The 17,593-nt window shown below is 42.5% G+C and overlaps 2 protein-coding genes, 1 long non-coding RNA gene and 1 pseudogene across 3 annotated transcripts; all 4 read right to left on the bottom strand.

Annotated features, from left to right (window-relative positions):
- Positions 1-1,306: 1,306 nt before the first annotated feature.
- On the bottom strand, positions 1,307-4,366 carry LOC139787046 (uncharacterized; annotated as a pseudogene).
- On the bottom strand, positions 2,193-2,570 carry LOC139787041 (solute carrier family 2, facilitated glucose transporter member 8-like). The gene has a single exon (XM_071726134.1). The coding sequence runs from the start codon at positions 2,568-2,570 to the stop codon at positions 2,193-2,195; it is 378 nt and encodes a 125-aa protein (XP_071582235.1).
- Positions 4,367-4,544: 178 nt separating the features above from the next.
- Positions 4,545-5,216, bottom strand: LOC139787048 (uncharacterized). The gene is made up of 3 exons (XR_011722514.1): positions 4,914-5,216; positions 4,658-4,851; positions 4,545-4,577 (listed from the first exon to the last, which is right to left on the bottom strand). It is a non-coding gene; the product is annotated as an uncharacterized lncRNA (long non-coding RNA).
- Positions 5,217-7,164: 1,948 nt separating this feature from the next.
- LOC139787043 (uncharacterized) lies at positions 7,165-9,060 on the bottom strand. The gene is made up of 2 exons (XM_071726135.1): positions 8,881-9,060; positions 7,165-8,054 (listed from the first exon to the last, which is right to left on the bottom strand). The coding sequence occupies exons 1-2, from the start codon at positions 9,058-9,060 to the stop codon at positions 7,404-7,406; spliced, it is 831 nt and encodes a 276-aa protein (XP_071582236.1). The 3' UTR covers positions 7,165-7,403.
- Positions 9,061-17,593: the final 8,533 nt, after the last annotated feature.

The following is a 17,593-nucleotide window of genomic DNA, read 5'->3' on the forward strand; positions in this document are numbered from 1 at the left end:
GGATATATGTGTAGTGCGCCCCCTGCGCAGTTACCAACAGGCGATTTTAAAGACTCTAAAACGCGCGTTTTTCTCGGTCCGCGCGCGAGTCGAGCGTCCCTTCCCCGCCGTAGCGCTTCATACTTTTAAAGCTGCAAATCTGAAATTGGGGATTGGGAGGGTGGGACTATCCATCCGGACGAGACAGCATAATTATAGTCGAACTTCACTTAAGGTAAGTTCGTTCAACTTCTAAATTATGCAACGTCTCGTCCGGATGGATATATGTGTAGATATTTAAAGCCCAGATTTGCACCCGAGATCCTGTTTGCGATACAGAATCCCAATCATGCACTGTGCAATACAGAGAAGATCAATATGTTAACCGGTATTAAGAATGGTTTGGTCTGCAAAAGGTTTAAAGATGAGCAAGGATTGCGGTCTTCCAATCTTCGAAGTCTTGAGACTGGCTGGAATTTTGATGACCAAGGTTTCGGTAATTGTGATGTTTGAAAGTTATATAGCTGCTAGCGTTTGCAACCCTTGAGCAATTGTGAGCGCGAGAAGCGTCACCAACTTTCTAGAGAGGACTTCCAGCGAGAGATCCTCGTGGGGGTATAAAGTAGATCAATAGGTGATTACCTGCGCCGGAATCCCAAATAAAAATGTATCTAGGACGCTGTGGTTTCAGCGCCGCTACCTCTTAAAAAATTCTTCTTACCAACGGGTGTGAGCCTATTTCTTCTGCAGAAAGCAGAAAAAAGGCTTGGCGATACGTTCAGAGTTAATATCGTCAATTTTTCCCTTTTCCCTGGAGGAATAGAAACTGAAAAATAAATAGAGCCAAATATGAACCCTAAGAAATGATAGGGTGTGTAAGAAGAAAACACACTTTTCCGTTCGTTAAGGTGATTTGACGTCTAGTTATTGAGATATTAAATTTCAAAGTTGGCATTTTTAACATAGATTTTATGGGAAATTGTACCGAAACATACAATTTTCGAGAATTTCACTCACTATTTGTAAAGAAACAAGTTCAAAAAACTGAAAATAACATTATTTGATTGTCTTCTCTAGATAGTTAAATATTTTGATTGTCTTCTCTAGATGGTTAAATATATCGATAACTGTCTTGTTGTTGTCAAAATTTTGTTAAAAAATATTAGTCATAATAAAGTTACTTTATATTTCTCCCTCTCTATTTCTCTTTTTGCACGTAATTTCATCAACTTATTGGCCTTTTAAAGATATCAAATTTAAACGACTTCCTTTTAAATTTCGATATCTTTGTCGTCGTAAATAATTACGTTTTTTTTTTTTGGACGTATTACAAAATGACTGGTCTCTAATCCGTGAATAAAAAATACGTCGCAAAATTAATCTTTTCTGTTTTTCACTTTACTTTTACACTCCACGTCCAACATACGCAATACTAAATCTTGATAAAATACAAGCAAAAGAGTCTTATTGTTGCTCCACGTTTCCTAATAACGGATCAAATAGGAACTTGCTTGAAAACGTAGTAACGTTTACTGGCACATCTTCTTTTTACGCTAGAAAACGAAAATTACATATATGTGCATACAATAATACGTAACGAAATATCGCAAGGATATTTATAAATATGCATGGTATGACTTGCATTATATACAGTTGCATTATATAATTGCTATGAACCGTATTAGTCATTGTGTAAAGGTTTTTGGAAAACAAGTATTTTTGGTTCCATGTAGAAAAAATAAAAAAAAATATCTCTGCGTACATATGAAATCTAAACAAAAATAGAATAAAATCTCCGTTTTACTCTTTCTAAATTTTCATTTATCGTTTACTTCGTTTAAATCATCGAACCATTGTTCGTTAATTGATCCATTTTCCGTTTTCCGTATGTTTTTTTTTTTTTGTGATTAAACCAATATTAGTAACAGAAGACTGAACAGTGGTCCAAGCTCATCGAAAACATTCCTTTTTTACCTATATTTAGATATGATTATATCTGTATGGCAGTGGTATAGGCACATATGTTATCCGCATTTCTGGTACTCTGCTTGATTCTTCTACAGTGTATAATGATAGCAAATCCCTAGATATGTTATAAAACTTTACCTTACTCATTTTTTACAAATATCTAATCACTTCAAAGTGTCTCGCGAATTCATCAGGTATTCAACATATACCATTCGTCAGGATGATCGAACGTGAGCGTTCTCTCTTCACTTCTTTGTCCTATTTTCGACGTTTATAGTTGAAGTCACTCCATTGAGTTCATCTTGGATTTGCTGAAGAGTCTTGCCTTTTGTTTCGGGCAACAGTAATACCGTGAAAAAGATACTAATGATGCAGAAATCTTCGGATATCCAGAAGATCACGTACTTGCCATTGAACGCTTCTTCAAGATTGATGGAGAACTTGGCTATGATAAAGTTCAAAACTTTGCTAAAGAAAACAGTTATAGTAGAAGTTCTAGCCTTGATGTTCGAAGCGAACATCTCACCCATCAATGCCCACGGAATCGGATTCCAGCCTACGCTGTACGTGGCAATGTAGACGATAAGCGTGAACATCGGCAACCAGGATATCTGCTCTATCATTCTAGCACTTGTTAGGTATAAGACAAAACGACGTTGACGTGTAATAAGGCCAAAAATTCAATCAAAGTTGATGAATTGTCGCGTTTCTTGACGGCCTTTCGATCAGCTGTACGCGACGTGAATATGTGGCAGCGCCGTGCCGTTGGCACTGGCATGATAGCTGTTTACAGCAAAGAGATGCAATGTCACGACATTTCTCTTGTACGAATGTCAACTAAAGTCAAATCTTGAACTGTTTACATTTATCAGTAGATAAATTAATACATAATCAAATGAAAAGTTACATTATATAACCAGTAATTATACAAATGTCTAAATTATATCCATAAAAATTGTTTTCCTTAAAATCAAATTTAGGCCTTATATTGACTCATATAGTACTTTGCATCTCCTTGTCTGATAAATGAATGGAGGGTTCAAACTCCTAATGAGGTGGATGGTGCTTAAAGGGTAGCTTATAATCTGTAACCGCTTGAAGATTCACTGGATCGGATGTATTTTCCGTCCATTTGGATCAATAAACCGGATAGTCTGCCGGCTCTGGTTACCTGATTTTATTCTAATACCTTCTGGAGCGGGACCTGTAGCGGTGTGACGACTGGCTACTGCTGCTCGTGGGTACTTAATTCGCTGCTGAGTCTCCTTCGAGAGCGTCAAGGAAGCATTGACAATGTCCTTGGAGGACTTTCCCTCGAGACTGTTCTTAATTTGCTTACTGAAAGAATTACTAATTAATAAATTATCTGCCGAAACGGTATCGGTTGTGGTCTTGGCCAAAGTATTAAAGTCCGGCTTGATATGAGCCCGTCTAGACAAGGGACGGCGATAGTATAAATCTGCTATATTCTTTACTCCCTTGTTGAGTTTACCGACTGCAGCACAAACCTCGACGATGAGGGACCTTTGCGTCTCTCGTCTGAGAAGGTCCGACAATGCCTCTCCGAAAGCAAGGAGGGCGAAGCCGACCTGATCCTGGTTGATACAACAGTACTCGTCTCTCTTGCCTATAGCCCTATTTTTTAAAGCCGATTTGCACTCTGGGTTTAGCTTAGGAGCCTTGATGAAGGCTAATTCCTCCGAGGAAGAGTGCTTCTTTAAGTAGAGCTTCTCGCTAATCCGCGGGAAGGCTCTTCCAAACCAGCTCACGCCACTGCTGAACGACAAGGTCGTTCCAGGAATATCTGCTGTTTGACATACGGCAGCGAAAAACTCTCTAGTTAGGGTATCCGCCGAATTCTCAGCTGCAGCGGGCTCCGCCAAAACTATTGTCTAGCTCGGGGAGGGAACGTGGGCAAGCCATCATCTGAATGGTTATTTACCACCGCTACAGCCGAAGAAAAGGTATTCCGATTAATCGGAAAAGGTTGTGTCGACTCCTCTGTCTGTGCCACAGAACTGGGATGAGCGTACACACCTGTAACGTGCGGATCCCTTGGCCTAACCTGTCTAGCAGGACTTGCCATTTCTGCCACCTGAGAGGCAGATCTCGCTCGACCAGGGCTGTCCTCTCTAATGATGTCGTCAGAATTTTTCTCTCCGCATCCGACTCTCGGTCAGTGTGACATGCGAGAGCAGAGGACACGGTCGGCGATAAAGAGGCGACATGTGGATATCTAACCTCTCTCCTCGATAATACCTCGATCAGCTGCGATAACTAGTTTTCCAGATCCTCGATGCGATCACGATGACTGGACGACGATGACTTCTTCCTCTTCCTTGATTTATGCGTAGATTTGTCCATTTATACTCGATAAATGACGGAAATCTAGCAAGGATAATAATCACGCTGTTGATAATCGCAAAACAGGAAAAACAAATGGGGCGCTACGGCGGGGAAGGGACGCTCGACTCGCGCGCGGACCGAGAAAAACGCGCGTTTTAGAGTCTTTAAAATCGCCTGTTAGTAACTGCGCAGGGGGCGCACTACACATATATCCATCCGGACGAGACGTTGCATAATTAAAAAATTTATAAGTGCAATATATTGAGCATGTGGAGGATCTTCACCTGAAACACACAAATGCAATAATGATTAATATAAAGCAATGTTTATTCAATATTTTGTATTGGAAAAACAAGTAATTTACCAGTGTTCTTCTTCTTCCTCTTCAAAGGCCTCCATATCGAATAAACGACGTAATCCGAAAATATCGCCGTCCCCGGAAGTTTCCCAGATTACAGCGTTGTTTTCCTGGTCATCCGTCCTAAACCAACGCACCCAACGCTGGCGCGCCAAATTTATGAATCCTCGTATATTAATCTCATGCATGTATATAACGCGCTGAAAACAGAATAAACAAAAATTTAAAAAAATGTAAAATTTATGAATAATTTCATACGTACCGGATTGCGAGGGATCCGAATCCTCACCATATTATTTATCTTTATTTCAACTACGGGCAAGTTGCCTACCCATATCCACTGTAACAAAAAAGAATAACAATTAAAGTAATTTAAATCGACCTGACTGGCAATATATATAACGTCTTTTCGATATGAAAAAAAGAATGATTATTTTAAATATTTAAAAATTATTAAAAATATTTTAAATATACAATTATGTAAACTTACTCCTGCAGCTGGATAAGTAATTTCGATATGGTCTTCTATTCTTTCCACACGTTCGGCCATAATTGTAATTTTTAATATGCAAATAATTTAAAAATAACAACAAAACTTGTTCAAAAAGAAATCACTAACTTTTGCGAAATTTTCATGAAACACGTCCGAACTGCTCGGGAACTCGACGAGACTGAATTTAACGAAGGTTGCAAAACGAAGCGGGGGTAAAATGTCACCAGAGAAAACAATATGGTAGCATCAAGAAGTAGGAAATTGTTTTGCCAATAATGTATAACAGCAATAGTGTATTGAAATCGACAACAATTGGCAAAAATATATACATAAACTTCACAACGTTTCCACCCAAGCTTCGGGTCCTTATCAAGTGATCTAGCAAAACGAAATAACGCACGGGGTCAAATAACAACGTCAATAATCAAATGTATAAAATTCTTTGTAGTCGGCGTAAACATATTCAATCTAGATTAATTACCTGATGAGAATAAAAGTCCCACCGCCAACACATTCTCAATCTAATATTTAAGAGGTTTTGGCAGAAACATCACGCATAGAAAGCTGAATTAAATTAAATAAAATAAATAAGTATTAACTAATATGCTAAATTAAATAAATGAAATAGTGTCAAAAAGTAACAAAGGAGGGTAATTACAAAGAGAATGTCCCACGGTAGCACCAATTTCCAAAACGTGTCATCTTAATAGATAATGTCTCGGAGTTAAGACAAAAAGATTTCCGAGTCACGCAACGACTCATGTTCACACAATAAGAGTCGGGAACAAACTGACGATATCGCATGTGTTTTTAAAAACAGACAAATTGTCAGAGTATCCAACATCCGAAAATAAAACAATTAAACGCATGAGATGACCTTATCGTATATAGGATTTAAATTATCCGTGTCCTTTTTCAGATTAATAGTATCCGGATACTTTTTTATGAGGAACATTTCAGCGATTTCTCTCTTTTTTTTATTCTTTTCTCTGTGCAGTACTTCCATATCGGACCATTTGAAATCATGCCCCAGAGAAACACGATGTTTACTGACGACGGAATGGTTACTGTCGTCTTTCCTTATATCCCTGAAGTGTTCCGTTATCCGAGTCTTTAAATGTCGTTTAGTTTGTCCGATATACGATGCGCAACAATTATCGCAGTTAATTCTGTAAACCAATTCAGTCGAGCTATTCCTGTCAAGACGGTCCTTTCCTCTCCTTATAACAACATCTAATTTTTTTCGGGACAGTGTGAACAGCGACAAGACCAATCTTATTCAGCATGAGACGTATATCATCACCGAGGCCTTTAACATACGGTAGCACAAAACTTCTCCGTGGGTCGAATAAATTTTTCGGAGCGTTTTCGGTGTCACGTCTATGCTGAAGTTCTTTTATTCTGATATTAATGTGTTTGTTAATAAGATCCATCGGAAAGGAATTATTCAAAAGTATTTTTTTAACCGTATTGATATTAGATGTATGGAAGCTTTCATCTGACAATAAAATAGCTCGATCAAGTAGGCTCGTGATAGTGTTTACTTTATACTTAAATGGATGGCTAGAAAAGAAGTTAGTATATCGGCCGGAAAACGTGGGTTTTCGATACCAATTAGTGATCAACCGATTTCCCACTCTAATGACTGTGGTGTCAAGAAACGGGAGAGAATTATTGTTTTCTAACTCGAAAGTGAACTTTAGTCGTGGGTGGTAACTGTTGAATACGTCAAGTATGTCGTTTAATTTATAAAACTTAAATATTAGATTGAGAATGTGTTGGCGGTGGGACTTTTATTCTCATCAGATAATTAATCTAGATTGAATATGTTTGCGCCGACTACAAAGAATTTTATACATTTGATTATTGACGTTGTTATTTGACCCCGTGCGTTATTTCGTTTTGCTAGATCACTTGATAAGGACCCGAAGCTTGGGTGGAAACGTTGTGAAGTTTATGTATATATTTTTGCCAATTGTTGTCGATTTCAATACACTATTGCAATATGGTAGCAGTTTAAAATCGGACAGCCCCTTACGACGAAAAGAAATAAAGATGAAATATGTCTCGCACTACAATGGCGGGCAAGAATACATAGGCGCGTTCTCTGTCGCTCGCGTCCCTTCGCTCGCGTTCTCTCTCGTTCGCATCTCTTCGTTCGCGTTCTCTCTCGCGTCTCCTCGTTCACGTTTCTTTTCTTTATAATAAATAATTGGGAGAATTGAAAGATAATAAACTTTTTATCATATAAACGTTAATTTATTTCTCATGTGTCGCATCGTATACAATATTGTCTAAAGCATAAGCTAATAATTCGCAATCAATAATCGAATTTTTATCAAAAACATCGCGCAAGGTTCTCGCTGCATCACATTTATCGGTTATACAATTTCTTCGTAAAATGATTACAAATTGTTTAAATTTTTCACTTACGCCATGAACATTTTGGCATAGTTGAAAATACACATTCTCGACGCAATGTTCTAGTTCGAACAAGAAGAATACGGTCGATGATTTCATATACATGGAATTATTATGCAACGTAAGTTTTACAACATTCGCATCGCGTATTTTTACGAGTTCTATACGCAGATCTCGAATCAACATTGATGAAGGTGCGGTTGACTGCAGGAGTCGTTCGATATCCGCACGTCTTTCAATTAGCGCTGTCCACGTCGTATGAGCCAACACCATCTGATTTCCTCGGTTATCACCGAGAAGTAGTTCCACAGAGGACACAGGTCCCACGCTGATTCCAATATCCAAATATTTATAAGCCGTTGATGTCAATGCGTATCGTCTGCCTAGTATACGAACCGCGCGACGCTCCAACGAGATGCTGTAGAAAAAAAATAATGAGATTACTTTCAAAATAATACAATTCGCAAAAAGATATAAAAATATATAGCTCTATAAATTAAACAAAACTTACTTGTTTTCACACGTTGGAGTTTCAACATCGGGAATCGGTACGTAATAATTCATACGTCTACTGCCGCCGTTGCTTCCTTCAACGGAATACATTCTTTCTCTCGGTTATGAGAAGCGGACCGTTCACACAAGCAGCCGATACGAGACTAATCGTATAAAATTAATCGAGTATACGCGGCAATTTCCAAAAAACTATGATGAAGGAGGGGGAAATTAATGTTTCTGTAACGCGCAATCAGAGCTCTGAAATTTAGGAGAGGGGACTAAGGTAGGATTTTTTCTGTATTAAGACGTATACCCCCTCTCCGCATGACATCAACCGTGAAACATGTTCAGACATGTTTGTCTAAACCTGATACCCCCCCCTCGAAGCTCTCGAGTTAGAATTCGTCACGTATACCTACTTATTATTTAATTTTTTACACTATCGACTAATGGGAAAGGGAAAAGGAAATTAAACATTGTAAAATTTATATTTTTTTATTTAAAAAAAATTACATCTCTGTTAGCTCTGGCGTCGCGACCACCAGTTAAATATTTTTAATACATTTTGCAATGCGCAATTCTTAACATGTTTTCCACATCGCACAGTATTGGTAACATCTAGATTATTTAAAGATTCGATATCTTCGTAATCCGCATCCAAAGTCTCGATGGTTAAGTTTTTTCTCGCTTTATTCTCAAGCAGATCCACCAGCCATTCTCGTTTCTGGCATCCCTTGACGTACACGAGAGTCGGCATCTCGTCGTCATCGTCGTCGTCCTCGTGCTCACCGAGCACGGCCGATGTAATTAAACGTTTCACCATGCTGTACGGCACGTTTCCGTCTTCCCATCGTAATCCATGGTGATTGTGAATCAACCAGGAAGCACATGACTTGTCGAATTTTGTAAGGAGACTCCATGGCATGGGGCATGTAAAGATGTGATGCGCCAGAACAGCCCCGTTTCTCAGCACCGCTACCTCCTTTACGACAAATTTCATCCCGACGATGAATCCTTGCAGATCGACGAACGTTGGCGCGATCATGATGCAACGAAGGAACGATCCGTACTGTATCACATCGCGATACATCTGTCTCTCTTATATCGAAATTTTATCGACATTACAATTTACGTGAGTTTGCGCACTACGTTTGACAACGGACAGTATTCGATTACGCGGTCATGCAAGATGAGACAATAGGCGGTAGTATTTGCAGGCACGTTCTCTTTACAGTCAAATTCTATTCGCACATCCACGGTGGCGCTCTTGACGGACTCGTTTTGTCGGGAGCAATCGATGATGACGAAAGGTCCAAGCGTCAGGAATGTAGTCAAATTGAGAAACGTATCGTAGCGATCGTATCCGTAATAAGCTTTACGAAAACGCGCGTACATATCATAAAGAAGGGCGTATCGATTTTTCTCAAAATCTAGATTTAAGTCATCGTATGGATAAGATTCAGAGTTTAGATAAAGCTTGATATTGGTCAAGTTACAGTGATTGAAATAGCCAACATTTTGAGCCATGTTATTTTTGCGACCGGTCTGCAGCGCAAAGATAACGTATCGCGGTTTCTCTAACTGAGTCGCAGTCTTGACGGCCCACGAATGCTTGGTCGTGCTCTGCAGCAGGGGGTACTCGTACAGATCCCACGAACGAAAACTGACACTAAGATATCGTCCGCTTCCCAAGGCCCGTAACATGGACAGTTTATTGACCTCGTTTAACGTAACGTGAGGCATTCGCCATTGTACTTTGAACAATTCGATTTCCGGCTCAGTCGTCGGATTTCCTATAATGCAATTGTTATCGTTACGCGCTCGTATCAAAATTAATTCGTGACGAGCGTTAACAATCACGCGTTTGTAATCCTCGCAAAAGCCTAACAATGTGTAGAGCGGAACGCAATAATTGAAATATCCTTTCCGAGCGGGTAGGTGAAATGTCCCATCCAGCATTCCGCAACATCTCCGCCTTGTCGTACGTTATCGATACATAGTTCTTGAGAGTACTGGTTATTCCAGCGTTTCTGCTGCGATCAATCTCCACGCCGTTGAGCTCGTATCGAATTTCATCGAACATGAACGCCACGCAATTAGTTACAAACGCTGTCATAGACTCGTTACTCCTTTTCTTTACCACCAATCTTCCTTCGACGTAGAGAAAGCTTTCGCACGGCAACGTGTATAAATCTTGTTGTTGTATGGGTATTCTTATCTCGTCGCTGTGTCCAAACGTCGTATTGGCGTACGGACTGTACGTGTGTGTTTCAATCTTGACGACACTGTCGTCAAAGATCGGTTCACCTCCAATGTTAAGGATATCGACCATGCTTCCTCAGATATTTCGCACCGCGAATCCCAAAGATCGTAGAAATTCAACGTTCGATGCGGTGAGCTTCTTTCTCGTCTCTTTTTTAGCTCCACCGAATGTTGATCGGGTGATATCGTCGACCGCTGCCGTAAAGATATTCTTATCTCTCGCGTGCTCCGAGTTGTTCAGTACGAGCATCTCATATGTCGTCCGTACACTCGCGCGCGTTATCGCTGTCGCAGTCGTACGTGCAATCTGACGGTGATCTCTTCTCCTCGAAAATCAATCAATCGATCGTCCTGATCCACAACGCGAATCGTTAGGTCCGTAATGCTCCGTACGGTGATTGGCAGGTAAATGATCTGTGCCGGCGTTTCCGATATCTTATATCCTGGTGGCACGCTCGGTGAAAACTCGTGTATCGTGTGCACGTACTTGTCGTTGCTGTACGCGCCCGCGGTCACGTTACACTCTACGCGAATGATGTTTACGCTAATGATATTTATCGGTACGTCCGATTCGTACCATTGTCGCGGCTCCAGCACGCGATTCGTTGAAAATCCCAGCAGCGATCCAATGTTGTTCGGTTTGTTAAAGTTTACTCTGAAAGCGCACTTGATCTCACTCTTCATCGTATTGTTGTTGGCACGAATAATCAACGGATAGTCTTCATCTTTGCCGACGTGTTTCTTTTTCGCGACATTATTGGATTGATCCCGTAAAATGACGCGTTTTAGATACGTGTTTATATCACGCAATTCGTACGATCCTTCGGGAATGGTAATTTCCTTGTCGTCAAAGTAGAATTTATTGTTCGAAGAATTCACGTTCGGTATCGTGTAATAGGTTTCAAAATTTGTCAGGCCGAGCTCGTAATCACCATCGCTCAAGTCCACGGCGGGAAAGTAGCTTACCGCGAGGACGCTACTCTTGCCGGTGAGCGTGAATGTCAGCGACATGTTTGAATGAATACTGAGTTCAAACAGCGCGACAGTCGTCTTTAAATTGATCGTCAACTGTCTGTAGAAAGCGTAGACACAGTTGTCCGCAATTGCTCTGATCGTATCGTTGAAAAGGCATGTGATTGTACTCTATCTTCGTCATGTTGTTCTTTAGATACAGCACCAATTCCCTCGGCGGTCGAAGATTGCCAAAACTGTCGAAATATATGGCTCGATCTCCCCTCTTCGCGTACGCCACCCAGTGAGTACCCGGTCCCTCGGCGTTATCCAAATTCACGATACCACTCTCGTTTCGACGCACTCCCTCTGTTGGTAAGGCAGTACGCATGAAAATACCTCTAAAATATGGAATGCGCATACGTTTTGCCAGTTTTTGTAGTTGTACGTTGGTTGTTACGCCCTTGGGAATTTTCAGTATCTCCGCGACTTTTTTTTTTCTTCTTCGATGCCACTCCTTGCCCGCGTTTGTACGGAGCGAGATAAAGTCCATGACCTTTCATGGCGCGATTGTGACGTTTCAATTCTTCCAGCTGACGCTGCGCGGCTTTGTTATCGTTCACGGCCTTTACGACTCCCGCCGCTCCGCCGACCAACGAGCCGAGAACTCCCAACAACGGTAGAATCGGCAATACGCCACCTCGTTTCCATGTCGGAAGTATTCGCCTGTTCGATACTCTCTTCTTCTTCTTCTTTGTTTTCAAGCCCATTCCGAGCTTCGTCTTAGCCTTCATGGCCACCCAGACGGCTGTAGCGGCAGCTCTCTCTCCGAGAGTCGAATCTTTCGCGGTAATGCGTTTTCGCGCTTCCGCAGCGAGTATCTCGTCCGCCTCGTGTCTCTCGGCGATATCGTTGCTACGCGAATAAGCTATGTCGTGCTCGCGACACGCCGCGTCTAATGGATTAATACCTTGATCGCCTCTCGCCAATCGTTCTTCTAAATGAGTGCCCGGGCCACAAAATTGATAGCCGGGAATATGCAATTCGATCGGAAGTGCGTTTATCGCGCGATTTAACAGGCCTCTACCAATTTTTTTCGTTGACATTCGCCGCAATCCTTTATCATTGGCGCGGTACCGTCGATGTGCGTTCGCTGCCACGGTTGATTGTAATGTTCGTAACAGCGACGATAGGTCTGAACCTCTAAATCCGCCTTTATATGTTCCGGAAGCTTGTCCCACACGCAGTGGACGTGATCACCGCACGTTTGCAACAGAACGGCTTTCGGCACAAATTGCAGCTGTTCGGCGCTCAAGCCGCGAATATCGGAAGGTCTCGACAGTAGGACGAACATCTTTACTACTGAGCGATTCGCGGTTCCGCTCGCCTATAAATAGGCGTTCGAGTCAGCCAGAGAGTCGGCAGTGTGGAAAAAAATGAGATTCGTGCGACAACCGTTGGCGACAACCGTTCGCGTGACCAATTGCGACGACAGATTACGGTCGATGGGGGGCAACGCGGAGAAACGCAAGCACGGTACGATGTTACCGACTACTATACGCGCGATCATTTGCGGCCCCTCGAATCGCGGTAAAACCAACGTTTTGATAAGCATGTTGGAAAGTCCGCACGGCGTACGTTTCGAAAACGTGTACGTATACTCGAAATCGTTGCAACAGCCGAAATATCGATATTTGGAGAATTTGTTGACATCGATCGATGAAATCGGCTACTTTACGTTATCCAATAACAGTGACGTCATTCCACCGAGCGACGCGCGTCCAAACTCGATCTTCGTCTTCGATGACGTGGCGTGCGATAAGCAAGACGCGGTGAGAGAGTATTTCTCAATGGGCAGGCACTCGAGCGTTGACTCCTTCTATCTTTGTCAGACGTACGCGAGAATACCTAAACATCTGATACGCGACAACGCGAACCTGCTGATCCTGTTCAAACAGGATGGTACCAATTTGAAACACGTGTACAACGATCACGTAAATACCGACATGCCGTACGACGAATTTTGCTCGTTGTGCCACGATTGTTGGCAACAAAAGTACGGATTCGTAGTGATAGACAAGGACAGCGCGCTTTCGAACGGCCGATACAGAAAAGGATTTAACGTGTTCGCGATACCGCAAAAGCGATCAGTCGTTGCCGATACCTCGTCGGAGGTGAAACGTTAGCGTTATAGAGACATTGACACTCTGCTTTGTTTTCCCCGCGATGGCCGCGATCAACGGGGGCGAGAATATTCGCGAACGCGAGAAGATTGTGAAAGAGATTGCGAAAACGAGTGATTCGATTCGCAAGAAACTTCGCGCTTTGAAGACCGGTAAGATCGAGAAGGACATTGAGTTGGACACGCACTTTAAGCCCCTCATCGGACCGCTGCAAAAGATCGTCGACAACTCGATCGCGGTGAAGGAGGAGCCGGAAAGCGTCGCTGACGCGGGGATGGAAACGTTACCCGATCAACAGCGCGAAGAGGAGGATGCGATGTCGAGAAAGAGGAGACGAGATAGCTCCTGGTCGAATCGCTTCGGATCGACGCCGCTTAATTTTCTTAAATCGAAACGATCGAAAGTTGCTCCACTAAATGTACCTGCACTGATAACCTCTACACCGTCCGCGGCAACGCGAACCGTACAACGTACAAGTTCCGAATTACTCGCGAGCGATGATGATGATGATGATGATGATAATGATGATTTCGAAAGCATGAACACAAGTAATCTTGAGACGTCCATTCGAAAGCAGTTGCAGACAGCGGAGGGTCGAGAAATATTTGAAGAATCAAAGCGAGATCACTTGGGTCCGTTGGGCCAAAAGTACATCGGAACTGCTTTGAGCGACAATCAAAAGGTTATAGACTACGTGTACGGCGTTTGTTTCGACAACGATGGAATGATGCTCGGCAATAAACGTTTTGACGTGGACAAGGCGGATAACATAATTATCGGCGACGTACGATATATCGGCACACCTGGTCTTTACGAGTTGATCTTCAAGAGTCAACCCAATGACGACATCTACACGGAGGACGATAAGCAAACGTACAAGAGCATCCTGTTGGAGACGAGTGCTCATAAACGCAAACACAATGCGCATGCTCCATTACTGGGCAACAGGGGATACAAGTATAGATATGTAATCGCACCGTTGATATCTATCGAATCCAGAAAGAAAAAAATCTGGAAAGGGATTATCCATGCCTCGCGCGATGACGCTAACCGACAATAAGATCGACTACGTGCACTGGGACGACCCCAACGACCTGGTGGATCGTCTCCGATTGCTCGACGCTTCGCGCCACGCTGGCAACAATGCTCACGACAACGAGATCATGTCGATCATCGAGGAACTTCGCGAAGCCGGACTTATTATAAATTAAACCATGCGTCGGTGAACCATTCAATCAGCATTGAAATGCCGATCAACAAGTTTGGCATATCGCTCGGAAGAGACGGGGCGGAACCATACCATCGATGGAGCGGATTAATGAGAAATTTCGTGCGCGATAACGCTCTGTGTCGCACCGTTACAGACTTTGACGCAAGGTTGCGAAAGATTCGCCGCGTGGCGCAACCGGAGGCTGACGATGACGTGGTTAATAAACTATACGTTGATCAATTCTTTAAAATGTTGAGCAATCAACGAAAAGAATCAGACGAGAAGCTGACTACGTTCGAGAAGGATCTGCAAGCGTTACGGACTACGATAAACGAGCTTCGCCATTCGACTATCGTTGAATCAGACGCGACAACGAACAACAATGGACAAACGGTTCAGCAGAAACGACTATCGAAAGGCGGCGAGTGAAGAGAGGCAACGGTTAATTGACGACGGCGACGAACGAAAACGAACGATTCGAGAACGATTGTCGGACGGCTGTCTTACGGTTCAAGAACGGTTATCGGACGGTTGTCGAACGGTTCAAAAACAGCTTAAAAACGATTACGAGCGGTTTAGAAACATCTGCGAACTACGCGGAGACAGGAAAGGCTACAAACAGCTAAAGAACGACGACGAATGGAAATAAACGGTTAACAAACGGAAATAAACGACTCAGGAACGGCTAAAAAACGGCAACAAAAACATGACATCGCTAAAATCCGACGGACGTAAAAATATCGAGAAGCAACGACTCGTTGAGGAACTGCACGCTCCGGCGAGAAGAAATTTTCCCCGAAGACACGTCATAGTGCGAGGGTACGATGACCTGTGGCAGGCTGACATCGTCGAGATGCGTCCGTACTCACGTTTCAACGGAGGCTACCACTACATACTTACCGTCATCGATGTATTGAGCAAGCACGCGTGGGCCGTGCCACTCAAGGGTAAAGGCGGAAGCGAAACAGCTAACGCTGTCGCTGAGATCATTCGACGCAGCGGGAGGTGCCCTAGTAACCTACAAACCGATATGGGGAAGGAATTTTACAACACCGACGTGCAACGACTCGTGAGGAAACACGGTATCAATCATTATTCCACATATTCGGTATTGAAGGCGTCGGTCGTCGAGCGATTCAATCGCACGCTCAAGAACGACATGTGGAAGATGTTTACGCTCAATGGAAGTTACAAATGGGTCGGCGCCTTGCCGCGACTCGTATCGGATTACAACGCGCGCAAGCATCGAACCATCGGCATGCGACCCGTCGACGTTACCCCCGCGATCGCTGAAAAACTCTTGGCTACCGTATACAGCGCGATAAAAATCGCAGGTCTGGCAAAGTTCAAAGCGGGCGACTCGGTACGCGTTAGCAAATACAAGACGATTTTCGAAAAGGGTTACTCGCCGAATTGGACCACCGAGGTGTTTAAGATCGTTAAAGTGCAGCATACTAATCCCGTAACCTATCTACTCGAGGACTATCGTGGAAAATCCGTCGCTGGAGGGTTCTACGAACACGAGTTGCATCGCGCGACTTATCCGGACGTGTATCTCGTGGAGAAAGTACTGCGCAGGAGGGGCGACGAGGTTTACGTTAAATGGCTAGGATTCGATGGATCGCACAACTCATGGATACATAAGGAAAATGTTATTTAATACGTGCAAACTTTTTTTATTTTTTAACATAAAAAATATGTAATATGTAATACATATGTAAAGTGTTTGATATATGAAATACAAATAAAGTATGTGAAATACACACATGTGCAATATATTTATTAATATTCTTTCCAATACTGTAATATAATACTCACAATACGTTACGTTATACTACATACATTCATACATTCATACGTTATACTATTACATACGTTATACGACATACGTACGACATACATACGTTACATACATAACTACTACATACGTTATACTATTACATACGTTATACGACATACATACGTTATACGACATACATACGTTATACATTCATACATTCATACGTTATACGACATACGTTATACTATTACATACGTTATACTACATACATACATACAACATACATATACTACTACATACGTTATACTATTACATACGTTATACGACATACATACGTTATACTATTACATACATATACTACTACATACGTTATACTATTACATACGTTATACTATTACATACGTTATACTATTACATTTTATACATACAATACACTACGTTTTCGGAGGGGGTATTTGATAATGTCCCCACGGTAACGTATCGGTCGAATCGGGTATAATGTATCGCTTATCGTCATACGGACTCAGAGCGATTTTCGTTTCGTTCACGGTGTACACCTCGTGCTTTTCCGATCTTATGCAAGCCTGCTGTCGCGTCAGTTCAATTTCGTCTCGCAGACACCGCGTGTAATCGTCGAACGTTATCGACCTGGCTACGACGTTACTCTTAACACCTTTAGCCTTTTTCGTATCTTTCTTACCGTCCACTCGCAAGGCGTACATCTTTGCTCTAAGCCCGACGAATTCGGTCATGATCGCACCGTTGTTTTCGTCTTTCATCAAGCCCGGCACCTTCTTGTTCTCGAGCGGTATACCGTACGCGTTGTCGATCGCGTAATCGCTCGTGTCGAATTTAGCGATATCGCGTTTCATGTTCTTGTACACATCCTCGCACTTTACGTGATATATCAGACTGTCCGTATCGGTGTACATAATTCTACACATGTCCTCATACAGGGGAGACATGTACTCGTGATGAAATTCGTACAAACACGTCTTGGATATATCGAGAATGCACATGCCGACGTAAATAGGTTTGTCAAATTTAACCTCGAGTTTTCGAAGTTCGACGGCTATCAGATTTTCCGAAAAAACGGTCCTACTGTGAAAATTTGGTTTCGAGATCAGTGCCTCCGCGCCGTATCTAC

Source organism: Temnothorax nylanderi, unplaced genomic scaffold (genome assembly GCF_030848795.1).
Source record: "Temnothorax nylanderi isolate EJ_2023f unplaced genomic scaffold, tnyl_v1.0 TNYL_tig1248_pilon, whole genome shotgun sequence".
Taxonomy (NCBI): Eukaryota; Metazoa; Arthropoda; class Insecta; order Hymenoptera; family Formicidae; genus Temnothorax; species Temnothorax nylanderi.

Bases quoted from the DNA above. Each gene is read 5' to 3' on its own strand.
- LOC139787041 (XM_071726134.1), bottom strand. From the start codon at position 2,570: ATGATAGAGCAGATATCCTGGTTGCCGATGTTCACGCTTATCGTCTAC.
- LOC139787043 (XM_071726135.1), bottom strand. From the start codon at position 9,060: ATGAAATTTGTCGTAAAGGAGGTAGCGGTGCTGAGAAACGGGGCTGTT. The intron at 8,055-8,880 runs GTGAAACGTTTA...TTTAATTTATAG, and splicing joins GAAACGTGCCGTACAGCATG to AGCTATATATTTTTATATCT.